We start from the raw sequence: 18,599 nt of genomic DNA, 5'->3' as shown, positions 1-18,599 counted from the left end.
TTCGTCTCTTCATAAGTTATGTCTATATAGGGCTAGGATACAGAATCAATAAAAAAATTTGAGGTAATATCATTTTTCATTTAATTTTGACTAGACGCACCCGATGTTCTAGAAATGTGCCCGAAAAATGTTACAATTTTTATTTCTTTTTTCATTCTTATTTCTCTTATAACTACTATTTTTTATAGATTCGATTAAATATGTCTATTATTATATTGACAATTATTAGTATTTATTTTCTAATATTTGTTATTTATTTATTAATTTAAATATTTAGTAGTATAGTAAATTACTTAAAACGAAATTCCCTATGCTAGTAACACATAGTGACTTTAAAATTCTTTGATTTTCATAAAGGCCTAAGCACAACTGTTCGGTTTCGGGGACGGTTTCGGGATATGTAAGATTTACATACATTTTGAGGTTAGGAATTCTTGTAATTCGTTTCAATTGCATATATGTAAGATAGAAAGTGTTTAAAATTCATTAAATCTGCAAAACATTGAAAAGAAATTTCAAAATTGTTTCTCTCCAACTGGCTATCTGGCGTCACATCTCGAAACGACTCTGACGTCACAAGTGAAACAGCCGAATTGGAGAAAGGCCTTTAAAAGAAGGTGTGTAAACGCCTTTACACCATCTATTTAATCTATTAATAATTTTTTTATTTGCATTTGAACAAATACGGGCATAGAAAATGGCAAGTGAAAAAAAAACTAAATCTTTATCTAAACGTGGAAAATCCAATGAAGAAATTTTTGCGGGTTTTCAAAGTCTCAGAAATGAACAAAAACTGATGGCTAACAAGCTTTCAGAAATGGAAATGGAACTAAATGAGCACAAGTAAGAAAATTTTATACATAAATACAAACATGTTACCTTCTAACCTCTAAATGTTAATTAGAATAAATAAATCAGAGTGTCTATTTTGCCAGTCCTCTAGCGAAATAAGAAGAACAGCTTATTTTTCTAGTCAAAAAAATATTCAAGGTTACCTGACTAATAAGTACCAACAACAGAACACTGTAACAGAAAAAAAATATGATTTTAAAATTGAAGTGTCAACAAATTCGTTCTACTCTGAATGTAGAATATTTTTAATTAAAAAAAATAATTTAGACAGATTACATTATATACTTTAAGAAGTGCTTTACTTAAATGCAATAAACTTTACCATTTTTGTGTAAAAAATTCTTGAAAAAACGTGCGTTTACACGACTTTCCCTCCTTAAACATATCACACATGACGTGATAATTTGAATTTATTTACACTGTAAAAAAGGATTTTTTGAGAATTTACTAATTACAGAATCCTTGTAACCTTACAATTTCATTAGTAAATTCTTAAAAAATCCTTTTTTACAGTGTATATTTAACAGATAGAATTTTTTAATAAAAATAAATTATTTTGATTTTTTAAAAAATTTATAACCATACAACTTTTTATTATTTATGCAAAAATATTATGGTTATAAATTTAAATTGATCCTTTTCAATGTAAAACACGACTTTGTAAATTAAACAACTTTTAAATCATAAAGAGAAATAGAATGGCAACCATTCTGTCCTTTTGTACATATAATCTATATACTTTAAACTATTTTTTAATCAATTTTCGAACATTTTTTATATGGTCTAATATCTTTTCAAAAATAAACTTGAAATTATCGTTTTACTTTTTTCAACAATCTTAGTATTAAAAATAATCAAATTTACTTTTTTTCAACAATTTTAAAATTAAAAATAATCAAATTCAATTATGTTCAAAAATTTTTAGAACTTATCTTTCAAAATAATTAAATTTATCTCCGAAATTAAATTATTTTCAATAATTTTAATAATAATAATAATTCTTGTCAAAATTATCCATTATTTCCAAAAATATTCCTCAATTCAATGATTTTTAATATCTACTATTTTAATAAAATTTTCCAAAAGAATTCAATTATATAAAAAAAATTTAATAAATTTCAACGCAAATCTTTAATTATTTTTCAAGAGTAATAATATTCTTCACAAAAATTAAATATTGTTTAAAAATAATAAATTATTCTTCTTAGGGATTCTCGGGACAATATGTAAAATTTAATTATTTATAAAAGTAATAATATTTCTCCTTTTTACAGATAATTATGGGAAAATTAAACATCAGAATCTCAATTTATTTTAATGCGCATTAAAATTTTGTTTAGATTATTTTTAATGTATAAAAATAGCATTAATAATCGTGAAGTAATTTTAACCTAAAACTGAAGACAAAGTTTAAACATTTTTATCATATATAAAATAGAGGTCTAACATTTTTGAAAATGGACATAATGATAGAAAGGACATTACACTTCCTGACACTATTTTTAACAAATTTCTAAGAGTTTGAAAAAAACCAAAATAACTTAGTTTTCTTGTAGAAGTCCTATTGGAGACATTTTAAAAAGGCTTCCAAGATAAGATTATTTTAGCCATTACATGAATTCAGTCGAATAAAATTGTTTAATTTTTTTTAATGAAAAGTAAGTGCTAAATTTTTACTATGAAAATGATTAATAATTATTATTAGACAGTGGATTTTATTTTATAGATTTTATTTTATTTTATAAATTTATATTATGTTTTTTTTAAAAACAAGGGGAAAAGGGGAGAAAACGTATGATTTTAGGTGTTTTAGGGGATTTTAATAATTTAAAGGGATAAAAAATAAGTATACATACTTTAACAGATATTGTCCACCAATCAGAAAGAGTTATTTTCCTTATTTTGCCAGTTTTATTGTTGACAATTTAATTACAGTTGCTTATATCGCTAGACGTCTGGTGAACAAGACACTCCGTAAATAACTATGTACTTCTAATACTAAACAAATTATTAAATATTTAGTTGTCGAAAATTATAATAACAAATTAACATGTCTAAAGAAATAAGTATTTCAAAATATTTTATTTTTAGAATTGTCATCGACACTTTAAAAACTGTAGATCCAAGGAAAAAGTGTTACAGAATGATAGGTGGAATCTTGTGTGAACGTACTGTTCAAGAAGTGATGCCAGCGTTAGTTACGAATAAAGAACAGGTAAATTTTTTTATAAAAGTTTCAGAAAAGATTTTTCAAAAATGAAATGAAAGCATGTTTTGAAATTCTTTATCAAGTAATTCAATTATACTGGCTTGAAAATTTTTCGCTAATATTTATTATTTAACACTAAATATTAAAAGTACTAGAAAAAATTAAATTTTTAGAATTCATAAGAAAATTCTGAATTTTTGTGTCGTTTTGTTTGCCTCATAAATTATGAAATTACCACGAATTCTAAAAAAATCTTAAATTTTTTCTATCTCTGACAAGAATGAATTTTTTAATATTATTTATTATAATAAAGATTTAAATAAAATTCTTTGCAAAATTTCAATTCTTTTCAAAAGTTTCTCGCAATTCAATAATTTTCAATATTTACTATTTTCATAAAATTTATCAAAAGATTTAATTATTGAAAATTTTTTTAATATAATTCTATTAAAACATTCCATTATTTTCATAAATAAGAAAATCTTATTTAGGAATTGAATTATTTTTATCGCATAATTTCAAATATTTTTGACATAATTTTAAATAAATTCCTCGAAAAATGCAATTATCTATTCTTAAAAATTTTATTAAAACTTGACGAAAGAATTTAATTTGAAGAAACATTCAATTATTTAATAAAATAATAAAATTCATTGCAATAATTCAAATATTTTCATAAATAACTTTTAATTTGTCGCAGAAAATCAATTATTTTCAAATTTTTTTAAGTAATTCTACAAAAGAATTCAATTATCTTGATAAAAAACAAAATTCTTCCCATAAAATCAATTATTTTAAGGAATTTTAATAAAATTCTTTTTCAAAACTCAATTATTTTGATAAATATCAAAATTCATCGCAAGAATTCAATTCTTTTGGAAAGTAATAAAATATTTTGCAGAAATTAAATTATTTTCAACTTTTTTTTAAAATTCTCGTGAAGAATTAAATTATCTTTATAAATAGGTATAGCGAAATTCTTCTCCAGAATTAAATTATTGTCAAAAATTTTAATAAAATTTTTGGCAAAATTTCAATTATTTAAACAAAATTTAATGAAATTGTCCGCATGAATTCAATTATTTTAAAAAATTTTAATAAAATTCCTTAAAAAGTTTTCAATTATTTTCAAAAATTGTTATAAAATTCTTTAATATAATAAATTTTAGTACATTTTTAATTAAATTTCTTAAAAGAAATTAAATATTTTCAATAGTTAATAAAATTTTTCGTAAACATTTAATTTTAAGAAACATTCAATTATTGAATAAATTATTTATTTTTGTATTTAAATAATTTGATTCTCGTAGAATTTTTTTGAATAAAAATTTATTTAAAAATGAATTTCGGTTAAAATTTTAGATAATAATTGATGAATATTATAAACATTATAGTATGAATTTTTAGAAATAATTAAATTTTGAAAAGGTTTCAAATCCAAATTTTTTACTTTCTAATATATATTTAATTGAAAAATTTCTAAATAATCGAAATTTCGTAAAATTGAGTTGTAAACACATGGATTTGAAAATTTTCAAAAAGCTTTTTCAAAAATGATTTAAAAATAACTGATTTAAAGAAGACTTTTGGTTAAAAATTCTAGAAAATGGTAATTGAATTAAAATGATGAAAATAATTTTGATGAAGTTACAGTAACAATATTCTTATTTAATATAAAATAATGATTTTTGTTATATATAAAACATAAATAAATTACTATTGTTACTATTGTTTTAAAAAAATTACTATTGTTACAGTTAACAAAAGTCATAGAAACTTTGAACGAGCAATTAACAAAGAAAGGAGTCGAGATTAATGAATACAAGGAGAAACATAATATAAGGATTAGAGGTCAAGACGACATTCCTCAACAGGATGAGGATTCAAAAGAATCGAAAAGAAATGCTATAGTTGTAAATCCTATTGAAGTTTAGTACGCCATCAAATGTTCGTCTGGAAACTGAAATCTTGAGTGATGATAATAATGTTTCACTTATTTGCTGCATTTATTTATTAAATTGTTTGCAATCATCACTGAAAATTTTGAAAATTCTATCTATTTTCAGGTATCTTTAATCAACATTTATCATATATTTATCAAGTTCATAATGAATTTAAGATTATTTTTCAATAATTGTAAAGAAATAAAATTATTTTCAATTCTCATTTTCTAATATTAAGCTTAGTGACGCAAAGTAATATCGTTGAAAAACAAATACAATGTTTAAAAATAAAAACTGCTTTATTTAAATTCGCTCACAAATAAATATTGTCTAAATCATTGGTATTGTATTAAAGAAATAAATTTTTTAATCTCTATTTAATATGAATTACAATAGGTTAATTACTTTCCCATGTTTTAATTGAATAATTTATTTTCATAACTAGTAATACAAAAGTTCAGTATCGCGAAATGTTCAAGAAAAGGAAGTTTTAAAACTTTTATCAAATATTATTAATCTATAGAAAACTATTTTACAATTTGGAAAAATTAAAATACATTTCGGCAAATAGGACACGATGACTTTTGACTCGTATTGAACCATTTGTACAAACAATTTGTGTGGAATTTCTTTCTACATGTGTGACAAGATGACTTTGGAATTTGATACGTGCTAATGTGAAAAACACTAAAACAAATACAACATTCTTCAATTCCCGCAAATCTTTTGTCAAGATTCGTTTTCCACAACATTAGTCCATCCCAAAGACTGCCATTCTGATGTGTAAGAAGAATCGATAATTGCATATGACAATTTCTCCAATTTACCGTTCCTCCAACATATTGACAAGGAGTGATTGTCACTGAACTGAGTGGATGATTAGTGGGCAAGACAATGCTTAATTCTAATTTCGTTTCATCCATTTGATAAAGAGCAATTACTTCCCTAGCGGTTGGTAGAACTTTCACCTGCATATTCTCAATATTGACGAATTTACTACTTTGTAATTCTTCTTGGCACAGCATCGAACTTACGTACATTGTGGTTATTTTATCAATCGCAGCCCTCACCCGACTGTCAGTCGCATTCCACCATTGTCTCACCAAAACCGGAAGACACCTCAGACAATTTGTATACAACCAGCATGCAATGTGATCCAATCTCCATTCTGTCCAGCTTTCCGAAAATTCCAAAGACGGCTTCGTGGTGAAAATTTCAAAAAGCTTGGGCGATTTCACCTTCGAGTCCTGCAGAATCTCAACAGGCATCAATTTAAAAATACTCTCCATTAGGGAAAAGAAATAATTCTTCTTGAGAATTTCCGCATATTGGTAGCGCAAATCACCGTGGGCTGAAGTGCAGAGTTCCAAAATAATGTTCCACGTTAAAAGGTATCCCAATGTGTAGGTATAGGAGTCAGTGTAAGGTTGAATCGTGCAACTTATAATATCGCAAAGTTTATAGTCCATTAGCATGGTTTTGACAATATTTTGAACGTCAGACAGGAAATGTTCGAATTTCACTAAATTTAGAGATTTCGGATCAAAATTATCGTCGAGAATTAAAATCTTGTCGCTCTCAATCAAAATCGGCACTATGTGTCTCAGCATATAATATGCGCCGAGCTGTAGATTTGGATTTGAAGACGTTAACAGACTCAAGGATGATGAGATCACTTCGTCAACTCTCAATGTGTTTAATCTTGATTCGATTTCTTCTTTCTCTCGATTGCAGAATATTGTCCCGTCCAGAAGTTTCACTGCATTTCCTAAAGAATTCAGAAGAACTGGATTTGAAGTACCTTCTGTGTCCTTTGACGATTTTTTTTGTTCTGTTAAATCTTCCTTGGTTTTGCTGAAACTTATCCAAATTCGAGCAATTCCAGCTTGAGCGTGAATGAGAAAAACGTTCTTCCACTCGTCTATCAACTCGGGCGGCAATTCTTCAACTGGATTAGTCTCGTGATTGTTCATCGTAATTTGAACTGCAGAATAAAGTCTGCTGATGGCAATGACGAGAGCTGATACATGAAGAGGATAACGTTTCAATTCCTCACACCAGTTTAACGTCTGAAGAATGGAAACCTCGAGTTCCACCATAGAAGTCATTATCAGGTCCCAATGAGCAGTTGTTAGTTTTGCAGGATCTATTGTCACTAATTTCGTGAAGCTATTTACAATTTCGAGAGTCAGTGATAAATCAGAAGATGCCTCCATAATCACTTTGTTGTACAGGAACAAACAAGGATTTCGTTCCTTCATCACCTGATCCAATATCTCAATCAGTTTTGCTGCATTCGTCATTTTACTTCTTGCAATGATTAGAACTTCTACTAAAGAGCAATTTTCGAAATTCATCGAACCTAAGAGTTTTTCTTCTTCGAAATATTCGGGTAATACTTGAATTCCACGAATGAAAGAGACTCGCTTATCTTCGGATTGATCATTCGAAGAAAGAATATTCTCATAATTTTTAAAGTACATTGAAGGGGTTACGTCAACTTCGAATTCTGTGTGATATACATGTAATAGATGAGGAAGAATTTTATCATAGACATTATTTTCAAAAAATTCTCCTATTTTGCCTAAAATGTTGTGTGTGAGGTAATCTTTGAAGGGGATAAATTCTCTCGAAATCTCTTTTAGAAGATAATTCACTCTGGTGTAGTACTTTGATGATTGATAATGTTTCTGATAGATTTTGCCAAGGGTGAAAACGTAGAAAACATTGAAGAACATTTCCAAAAGATTTGCCAGAACAATGTCTTCAATGGATTTTAAATCTGACTCTTGATATTCTTTGTGTATTCGGAAAAGTAATTTATTGAATACCTTCATTGTGAATAGGGCCCATTGTAAAGAATTCTCGGAATAATCACTAAAATTCGATTTTACTTCGATGGTAATAAACTCATTCCACATTCGAATTTCTTCGTTTTTCGTATTTTTATCAAAAACTTTTTCAAACGGTGTATAAAGATTTCCAGTGACAGTTTCTGCGTAAAGAACAAGTCCAGAAAAATGAGTCATCCAATTTTTTAAATTCACTGTCGTTACGAAGAGTTTGATAATTTCTTTATTTCTTTCCGTTTCACAATATCCGCTACTTTCTATCACTGACTCTATGAAATAAGACGCAATTTCAATTACGGAATTATTTATCGAATTCATAGCTTCGAAATCAACAAATATCTTCTTCCATAGAATATTTGACAAATTTTTGACGAGGCTTAAAAAGTTTTCATAAGGAATAATGCTACATACTTGAGAAATTTTTTGTTTACAAATTATTGAAATTGATTCTTCTGTTTTCATGTTACTTTTCATGATCAGTTCAAAAAGGCTCTCGAGAAGCAAAGAAACAGCGGCAATAAGCGATGGGTCTGAAAGATTTTTATAGGCACATGTAAGATGAAGAATTTGAGAAATGAATTCGCTTAGAGATTTTGAATTTGTCTCGGATTCGTTAATAGAAGAAACTAAAGTTAATACGAGAGTGTGGATAGATTCACTAGAAATTAAGGGAATACCATCATCAGTTGTTTCGAAAGCTAAAAGAATCATTTTCTTGTTTGCTTCAATTTCATTGGACTTAAAATTTAAAATCGATTCGGCGACATCTTTGATAATTAATCCAATGTCAAAATTAGCGCACCAATATTTAATTGCCCTATTGTTTCTATTTTGCTTTGATAAAGCACTTAAAACTGCATTTTTCAAAACTTGGCTGTTATTTAATTCGAGTAAAGAGTTTAAGACTTGCTTTTGATTCGACTCTTCCATATATTTCAGAAGGATAAAAACTAATTGAACTGAAGATTGAATCTCTTCCGTATCTCCATTGAACCAAGTTTTTATAACTTGATAAAACGACATCAAGTCACCGTCATCTTTAAGTGTTTTTGAAAGTACAATAAAAAGCTCTTCACTCTCGAAATTCAAAACAAATTTAACAAATCGATGAATATTTTTCGGTGACTCGGATTTTATTCTCTGGAAATAAATTATTGAAAGGGAGTGAATGAAATTTTCGAATCTAATTAAAAATAGTTTATCGTCTTCTTGAGTCGGAGTTTTCGTTGTCGTCTCATTTTCGCTAGATGCATCATCAGAGAATTTTACTTTTCTAACAGGTTTCGGATTTGTACAATTTTTTACAGCAAGAAGAAAATCGATCTGTACATCAAAAAGGGAGGAAGACTTTCCTTCTTCAAAATTCTCGTCCCCCAGAGTTTCAAGTTTTTCAAATATTATTTTCAGCTCCAACCAGAATTGATCGACTAAATGAGAATAAGTGACGCATTCAACAGACAATTTTGTCCAGTATCGAATTAATTGTGCGATTTCGAAGAATAAAATCTTTCTGTAAAGAATATTTTCAACTAGGGAAAGTTCTATCACTGGCATAAAATGTTCTCGCAAAAGACGCAGACAAAGTTCTTGATCATTTGAATTGATAAGTATAGCGTATCGTAAACACTCCGCGAATGAAGTTAAGATTGCATGAGTTTCGGAGTAAGTCAACTTCCCCATCTTCATAGTAAAACCCTCTCGCAAATTTGTGAAAAAATTGAGAAACAGTTCCTTTGAATCGAGATTAAATTTCGGGAATTGGCCAAGAAATGGCAATAAATGAGGATACATTATAGTCGGACAGCATTGACTTCCATTTTTCAAAGTGCGCCATAGTTTCGGAAGAAGAAACTTGTCAATACTCACTACTTGATACCAATTTTCTAATTTAGTTACTGCAATCAGCATCGCCTCCCAAATTGCTGACAGAAGTCCCGGATCGTTTACGTCGAGATTATTTATAATCAACGTCATCACTCGTTTCTTTTCGTTTTCAATCAACACCATTGCATTTTGAATCACAGACGAAAGCACATTGAAGAAGGATGTTTTAATGGTAATATTCTCGTGACTTCCCAGTTTCCAGATTTTATTGTTTTTCCCAAAAATCATGTGATGAATCTCAATGGTTTTCTCAATTTCAGAAGAAGGAACGACTTTTAGATAAAAACTATAAGCCTGTAAACACGAAATTATCAATCTCTGATGTTTTGCCTCGAGTTCTTCGGCAGTTAATGACAATTTGTTGGTTTGCAATTGTGGCTGATTCGATATCGCCTCAAAAATGTATTTCAAAATCTCCTCCTGACAGTGAATGATTGCACTGATAATTTTGTTAGGCGGGAAAGTTTCATTGAATGAATTGAGAGCTGCTGATGCTGCTGGAGCATAAGTGTCATATTGAGATGTGAACCATGGTCCTGCGAGTTGCTTCAAATGAACTGCTATATGTTTACCAGCTCGTTTCACTACTATTGCGTGAGATAATTGAGTCATTTCTCTCACTTTGTGTTCTATATCGTTAGCCAATTGTCCATAAAGTCGAGACCAAAAGGGCAGAAAACTCTCAAATGAAGATTGTTCTGATTCCCGACAGAGCTCCATAAATTCCTGTAAGGCTTTACATTTCGTCGTAGAATCCTTTTTATTCATTTTTTTCAGCACTAGATAGTACTTCGGATCAATGCTTTTTATATCTACATCCCTGATTGTGCTAATACTGACAGTAGGAAATAGTGAATGACATCCTCCTCCATCTTTTATAATGCTGCAGGAAGAAAAACCTAAAAAAATAAAAATACAAACTTGACAATTAACTTTTTAAAATTATTTTTCTCGTTCATATTCTCTATTGAAAAAATATAAACTAATCAGGGACCGCTTCGGAAACGAAACTAAATAGAAAATTACTTTCGTTTCAGTGTTTGAGTTGACACGAAACTAAATTAACAAAGTGACTTTAGTTTCAAGTCGGCACGAAACTAAATTAACAAACTGAGTTTAGTTTCGTGTCGACTCAAAACAAAAGATTGAAAAACATAATTATTTAGTGTCAATCACAGAAAAATTGTTTTCCCTGACTTACGTAACTAGAGCAATAAAGCTATTCAAGTTGGGTGGGGGAAAATTCAAGATGGATGCTAACTGGTGCACAAACATTGTATAGAAAGTGTATGGGATAGAGTCTAATTTTTTAAATATCTCGCTTAAACGAAATTTTTAACCATAAGTTTATTAGGATTTTATGTTTCATTTTTAAAGAACTATTTTTTGCAATAATAAAATCAATAAAAAAATAAAATCGATTTTTATTATTGCAAAAATAGTTCTTTAAAAATGAAACATAAAATCCTAATAAACTTATGGTTAAAAATTTCGTTTAAGCGAGATATTTAAAAAATTAGACTCTATCCCATACACTTTCTATACAATGTTGGTGCACCAGTTAGCATCCATCTTGAATTTTCCCCCACCGAACTTGAATAGCCTTATAAGTAAGTAATTAATGTAACTTACGTAACCAGAGTAAATTACGTAACTAGAATAACTTACGTAAATGATCAAATTTACGTAAGTAACGTAAGTAGAATAACTAAACCGTTCGTGGTAAAACCACGAATTTTTATTTTTTCACAAAACACAAAAATCATAAATTTTTTTTTGTTATAAAATTATTACTATTAACAGATTTCTGCCGACTTTTTAATGTCTTAAAGTATCCCAAAACAAACAATCATCTCTAAGGACAGTATTTTATGACGCTGAAAATTACTGGATTATGCCCTGAAAAACTGATTATTATGCGAAATTATGCGTTGAAAAATTAAAAAGTGCAAATTGATGCTTTTGAAAGAAAAACGTTATTAAGGACCCAAATAAAGCTTTTAACATTATGTTAATTTTTTTAAGAAAAACCACCAAAATTTTTAAATAAAGCAACTTATTCTCTATAAATATAGAGTAAAGGTCGCATCATAAGAAATATGTTTTGCGATGACCACGGTAACAAGGAGCTGGTTTCTCAGAAATACAAAATTTAAACGAATTTAGTTAAAGTAAAAGATAAAAAAATGCTGTGGGTTCTCAGCTGATACTTTTTCCATTAATGATTAATATGAAGCATGATATTTTATAAACCCCCCTACTCCTTCAAATATCACATGCTTTATGGACGACCCCTTTCTTAAAAAAAGAAATCATTCTATTGAGGTGAGGAGTTGATTTTTATGTATTAAAAAAGCCCACTAAACTCAAGAAAAATCGGAGATTCAGTGCAGTAGTTTTTGAGAAATAGTGCGATCACCGATTTGTAAAATGCTGTTTTAAGAAAAACGAGTTTAAAATTTTATCATACTCTTTCATTAGACGAAATTTTGTTCCGGGCTACAGGAAGCCAGACTTAACTGAACCTTACTTCAGATCTTTAAAGCTTTATATCTCACTCAATTGTTAAAATATCAACTTATTATTTCACAAACATATGTCTGAGACCCTACCCACACAGTACCGAAACTTTCCTAAAAATTTATTAAAGATTTACTTGCAAACTTCGAAGAATTTACTTGCAAAGTTAGCTCAACATTTATTGAAGTGGGAAATTTAAATCTTTGCAGAATTTTCACTAAACTTTGCAAGTAAATACTTCCAAGCTTGCAAGTAAATTTTTAGTAAATATTTAGGAAATTTTCGGTGTTGTGTGGGTAAACTTAGAAAAAATACAAGAAAAGAAAAACCGATTTTTTGAAAATTACAACTAGGATTGCCCTTTTAATTATGGATGATTAATTTTATTCATAAATTTATGATAAAATGTATTTATAAACAGATATTTCGTTAATGCAGATTTAGACTGTGAAATATTTTTATATTTCTTGCACAAAAAATATAATTATGCACAATTATGCGAGAATGCGACGTTAAATTTATTTTATTTTATTCATAAACATTATAATACGTAAAACTTTAAAGTTTCTTTCAATTTTTGAAAATCATGCGATTATGTGCTTCGCACAAAGTGTAGGTCTCTAATCATCTCGTAGTAGGTTTTTGCTGAATATATTAATTTTGGTAAAATTCTTTCTGGAACATTTTCGTTTGCAGCATTTAACTCTAGTATCTAAAATTTTTCTAGTTGCTTTTGACCGAACTTCATGTCTCTCGTCACAAATCGTCGCTACTATTTTCAAGCAGTACGAAATAAGCGTTTAGGGAAATACTAGCATCCAAGACACGAGAATACTTTAGATGATCGTAATCAATACTTATGTATTAATTACGCTTAATGCATTCAAACGGAAGTCTGAATCCGTCCTTAATTGAACCTCCCAATTCTATAACTCGATCTACGCATCATTCACAGTCTCCTAGTTGAGCAAATTTTGATCTTTCTTCAACTTTTAAGTAATGTAAGAAAAAATTTTTTTTTAATTTGGACGATTAATTTAAATTTTTTATTTATTTATTTATACCTGATAATATACAGAAGATTTTCCTAAAAGTCCCAAGGTAGGTTGATTGAGTTTAAGGAGTTTAAAAAATGATTGGAGTTGTACCGATAATTTCCGATGGTAGTATAAATAAATAAAACGATTTTAGAAAACCGAAAAACAAAGAATTTTTTTTAAAAACTGGACAACAAACCTATAAAATTTCACATTTTTACCCCCTGTTATTTTCTATAGGGGTAAATTGACCCCAAAACACCGCATTTCTTAATTTTTTTGATAGAAAAATGTTTATAAAAAATTGTAAAACATTAAAAAAAATAATTATAGCAAGTCTTTAACGTCCAAGTGGTTTTTATAATAAGATATAGAAAAACGAAGACATTCAGACAAAGATTCGTTTAATGTTACTCCAACCTTTCGAAATCCACAGATTTCCTCTTCAGGGAGTTAATTTAGCAACAGTGAGAATTTAAATTTGTCATAAATAAATTTAAATTCGTCAGAAAATAAAAATATTACACCCATACATTGGAGCCATACAGAATCAAAAACTAATTAATAATTCATTTAGTAAAAATAATAAATAATAAGACACATATCATAAATAGTAAAGAAAACAAAAAATAAATTAGAACAATTAACCAAAACTAATAAATAAAATAAATAAAATTCCAATCGGGACTGACCATCACCGATGAAGGCACAATTTAATCATTAAACGAATCTTTGTCTGAATGTCTTCGTTTTTCTTTCTTATTAAAAAAAAATATTTTTTATGGTTTGTTGTCCAGAAAAAACTCTCATGAACAGAATCCCGTTTGAATTTTTAATTTATATGTAAAAGAGGTTGCCCGGAAACTGTCTCCCCGAGTAAAGGAGCATTCAGACCTCTGCAGGCTGCCTGCCTGCGCAGGCAGAAGATCGTTCACACCTCACTTTTCTCGTTGAAAAATGAGGGAAGATTTAAATATCTATTAAAATTCAAATCTTCCCTCATTTTTCAACGGGAAAAGTGAGGTGCGAACGATCTTCTGCCTGCGCAGTGCTGCGCAGGCAGGCAGTCTGCAGAGGTCTGAATGCTCCTTAAATGGTACCTTTTGGAAAACGCAGGGTGTCCAGCATAGCGATTGAGAAAAAAATTCCCTGACTTTTTACTAAACTTATTTTTGCTTTCTTGGGACAAAAATATGGTTACTAACATATTTAACAATAAATAAATATATAAAATTAAAGTAACAAATAGTAATAAAAACCATTTAAGTCTTGTTAGATTATACAATTTTTAAATTCACAAAATATTAAAATTTTTTTTTAAATTTATAGAAATTTTCCTGACTTTAAATGAAATACCCAGCCCTTTTCCATAATAATCCTCTTCCATTTTATTCTTTAATTTATAATAATAAATTAAGTAATTCTTAAAAAATTCTAATAATTTTTTACCTTCTCACAGTAAATTATGTGTTTTTTTTTAATATTTTCTATTAGATGAAAAAGTGACAGTTTCCAGGACCTCATATATTTAAATGCTTATTTTACAAAAAATAATAAAAATGTTTTTAAATTCATTTCATTTCGTGATCCTATTTGACCTTGAAAATCATTCGAGCAAAGTATTACAATTTTTTCTACCTCGTGGAGGAAGCTTTGTAGTCGTTCACTGAGAAAAATAAAGTTTGAAAAACTGGGAGTCAATATTGAAAAAATAGGACTCAGTCCAGAAAAGTATAAATATATTGTAATTTAACATATAATTAATCACAATTAAAGCTGGAAAATTCGCACTTTTATTAAAAATCATTCCCCTCTTCAAAATTATGTTGCTCTACAATAAAATATTATTTTTTATTTGAAAACGAATAAAAAATCTTATTCTGTATTGGAATTTATAATTTATTACAATTACACGGAAAGAATTTTGGGCAGGCAAAGCGAAACTTTGATATAAAAAATACTAAACTTTAAAAAAACTGATGTGAAATTTATTATAATTATATCAAATATTCAGAATATTAATTAAATTCTAATATAACTTTACTAAATTTCACATCAGTTTTTTTAAAATTTTGTATTTTTTATATCAATATTTCGCTTTGTCGCACTTTTTCCCCAGTTTGTAAAATACTTTTACAAAATTTAATAAAGATTCTCTATCCTATCTTTTCCAGTACTTTTAATAAAAATCCCTGACTTTCCTGAACAATTTTTTTTTTGTTTTTTAGAATCATATTACTATATAACAAATTTTTATTCTTTCCATTCAGACGAATGAACTTGATTTTACAAATGTAAAAGCAAAATAATCATGTAATGAACATCTGGATTCACAACTTGTTTAACCCTACGTCACACACATGAGAAAAAATTACGACTTTACACACGTTTAGAGGGAATCCCTCGCCACATTGTAAAATAAGAAACATTACAACATAAACAAAGGAATCAACAAAAATTTAGTTTTAACACAATCTTACAAATATGTAGTAAATTATTCTAAATTATAAAATTAATAAAAGAGGCATTTCACGTCAGAAATATCACGATTTGCAAAGGGTATGCCGATTTTCGCAAAACTTCGTGGGATTATAGTTCTATATAAGAGACTTCTTTCACCCAAATTTTTTCAAAAAGAATTCAAAATTGTTGAAGATACGCCATTTTGAATTTTAATATTAATTTTATAAAATTTTGAATATCTCGGAATATTGTTTATGGATTTTTATGAAATTTACACATTTTTCAGGTAAAAGTATGTACTTTAAAATGCAAATAAAGTTAATAAAAAAAAATTAATTTTTAAATAAAAAATTTAAAAAAAAATTTTTTGTTTATTTACTCCTCTCTGAGAAAAATGTTATTAACATATTTGGATTCCTTGTGAATTCACCTTTAATTTCATAAAAAAAAATTGATGGAGACTCAACTGGTTCCGGAAATATTGAATTTTTTGTAAAAAAAAGCGTCGCCGCGCCATAGCACCATACTGCTCAAGTCGCGTAGTACGTTACCGTAGTAGTGCATTGCTGCTGCAACTATGACTATTTTTTGCAAAAAATTCAATATTTCCGGAACCAGTTGAGTCTCCATCAATTTTTTTTATGAAATTAAAGGTGAATTCACAAGGAATCCAAATATGTTAATAACATTTTTCTCAGAGAGGAGTAAATAAACAAAAAATTGTTTAAAAAATTATTTAAAAATTTTTTTATTTAAAAATTAATTTTTTTTTATTAACTTTATTTGCATTTTAAAGTACATACTTTTACCTGAAAAATGTGTAAATTTCATAAAAATCCATAAACAATATTCCGAGATATTCAAAATTTTATAAAATTAATATTAAAATTCAAAATGGCGTATCTTCAACAATTTTGAATTCTTTTTGAAAAAATTTGGGTGAAAGAAGTCTCTTATATAGAACTATAATCCCACGAAGTTTTGCGAAAATCGGCATACCCTTTGCAAATCGTGATATTTCTGACGTGAAATGCCTCAAAATTAATTTTCTGTCTCAAAAATAAAAATTAATTACACGAATGCACATCTTCGAAGGAATTCCACTTGACATGTAAAAATAATGTAACATTAACAAATAGGCACAAAAAAAATCATTAAACAATTCATTTTAATTATATTTATAATATAATTTTGTCATTAACCAGCAGTGGAACAAAAAATGTTTTGAAAACTTGATTTTTTTATTTAACATAACCTCACTTTTTCGAGTTTTTTCTGGCTTTGAAGCTTCATAATTAAATATTAATTATGTTTAAACTAAATGTTTTTTTAGAAATGTGTTGAGGAGTAAATTATCGAAAGGTATAGAAACTGATTTTATTTTGCAATGAGGAAAACAAAAGTTATTTAAAAAATACTGAAACCGTAGAGGGAATCCCTCCCTAGGTGTGTGACGGAGGGTTAAAATTGCAATGTTTTAACAAAATCTCAAGCACTTTTTTTAGAGTAACATTTTTTTTAAATTTCTATTTTTAAATCATGATTTTTAAATAAATTTAAAAAATTGGCATAATTTCTATAAACTATTTTATGATCACAATTTTTGTAGTAAAATTTCTGACTTTTTTAATATTTAAAATACTTCTAGAGATTGCAAATATAATTAATAAAAATGTAAAACATAATATTGTTTAATTTTTAAATAATAATCAATAAAACATATTATTATATTCACGATATATATATATTAATTCTATGTATGATGTTTAATTTTTTCATTGCACAAGTTATAAATATTTCAATAAATAAATTTATTATTACTTGATATCGTATTCTCTAAATATTCAAATAAAAATTTGCCTTGTGATTTAACCTTAGGCAAAAACTGTTTTTTTTTAAATAAACAATTGCTTTGCGTGTATTGCTTTTGTTCTTAGGCAAAAATTACCTAAGTAAAAAGCACATTCTGACGATTATTTTTTTCAGTGTGAGAAAATACTTTAATTTTCTATTATTTTATAAAAAAAATTATTTAAATGTAAAGACTTTATTGTTAAATTTCTATTGACATTAGGAAGAGAAACTACACTCGCGCATTATTTTAATATAGAATATTTAGTAAAAATAAACGTAAAATTAAAAGGTACGTAAGTAAAAAGGTTTTCATACTAAATTATTTTTTTGATTTTCGAAAAAATGAATAATATAGGAGGTAAAGTAAGAGAGTAAGTGAATGCATATAACCTACCAGTATCTTTTACTAAGGAAAATCCAACTAAATTTTGCGCAGTTGATCCTAAAAATTCAGCACTACGACTGCTATTGGATGGTCTGGCATTGTTCTTTGTTCTCTGAGCCTGTTTACTCTTTCCCATTATAATCTTTAACTAAATTTTGCAACACGATTAGAAAAAAATGAAATCTTTAAAACATTTTCCATATGCATTTAATTCAGTTAACAGCTGATGATCATCAACTTCTTTCTTTCGGTTGAGTCCACAATAGACAAATTTATCTTGAAGCTGCTTCCACATCGACATGAGAATGGCCTTAAGGTGCTTCTACAATACGATCTAATGTGTGTGCGTCAGTGACAAAAAGGGTGCGATCCCATGTAAGCAAATATGTTTATTATTTAATTACAGTCTAAATTTTTAAATAAGATTTGTTTACCAATTTTACACAAATTGGAACTCATCTCAATTTCCATGTCTACAATCGAATAACTAATCGATTATTCAACAACTGGCTCTATTCGATTTCCGGCTCTTACGGAAATCGTAATGTCACGTCAAACCCAGCACACGTACAAGTGTAAAATACTCCAATAAATATTGTG

General features: G+C 27.7%; 2 protein-coding genes across 2 annotated transcripts; one reads left to right on the top strand and one right to left on the bottom strand.

Annotated features, from left to right (window-relative positions):
- The first annotated feature begins 589 nt into the window (after positions 1–589).
- On the top strand, positions 590–5,380 carry LOC122508776 (prefoldin subunit 2). Its single transcript, XM_043622311.1, has 3 exons — positions 590–843; positions 2,944–3,067; positions 4,819–5,380. Exons 1-3 carry the CDS (start codon positions 698–700, stop codon positions 4,993–4,995), a joined length of 447 nt encoding a protein of 148 aa, XP_043478246.1. The 5' UTR covers positions 590–697; the 3' UTR covers positions 4,996–5,380.
- Positions 5,381–5,418: 38 nt separating this feature from the next.
- On the bottom strand, positions 5,419–18,263 carry LOC122508772 (E3 ubiquitin-protein ligase listerin). The gene is made up of 2 exons (XM_043622305.1): positions 18,009–18,263; positions 5,419–10,639 (listed from the first exon to the last, which is right to left on the bottom strand). Exons 1-2 carry the CDS (start codon positions 18,133–18,135, stop codon positions 5,553–5,555), a joined length of 5,214 nt encoding a protein of 1,737 aa, XP_043478240.1. The 5' UTR covers positions 18,136–18,263; the 3' UTR covers positions 5,419–5,552.
- Between the last annotated feature and the right edge of the window lie 336 nt (positions 18,264–18,599).

Source organism: Leptopilina heterotoma, unplaced genomic scaffold (genome assembly GCF_015476425.1).
Source record: "Leptopilina heterotoma isolate Lh14 unplaced genomic scaffold, ASM1547642v1 Lhet_57, whole genome shotgun sequence".
Taxonomy (NCBI): Eukaryota; Metazoa; Arthropoda; class Insecta; order Hymenoptera; family Figitidae; genus Leptopilina; species Leptopilina heterotoma.
Note: the sequence above shows the minus strand (reverse complement) of the source record. Positions and strands in the feature narration are given on the sequence as shown.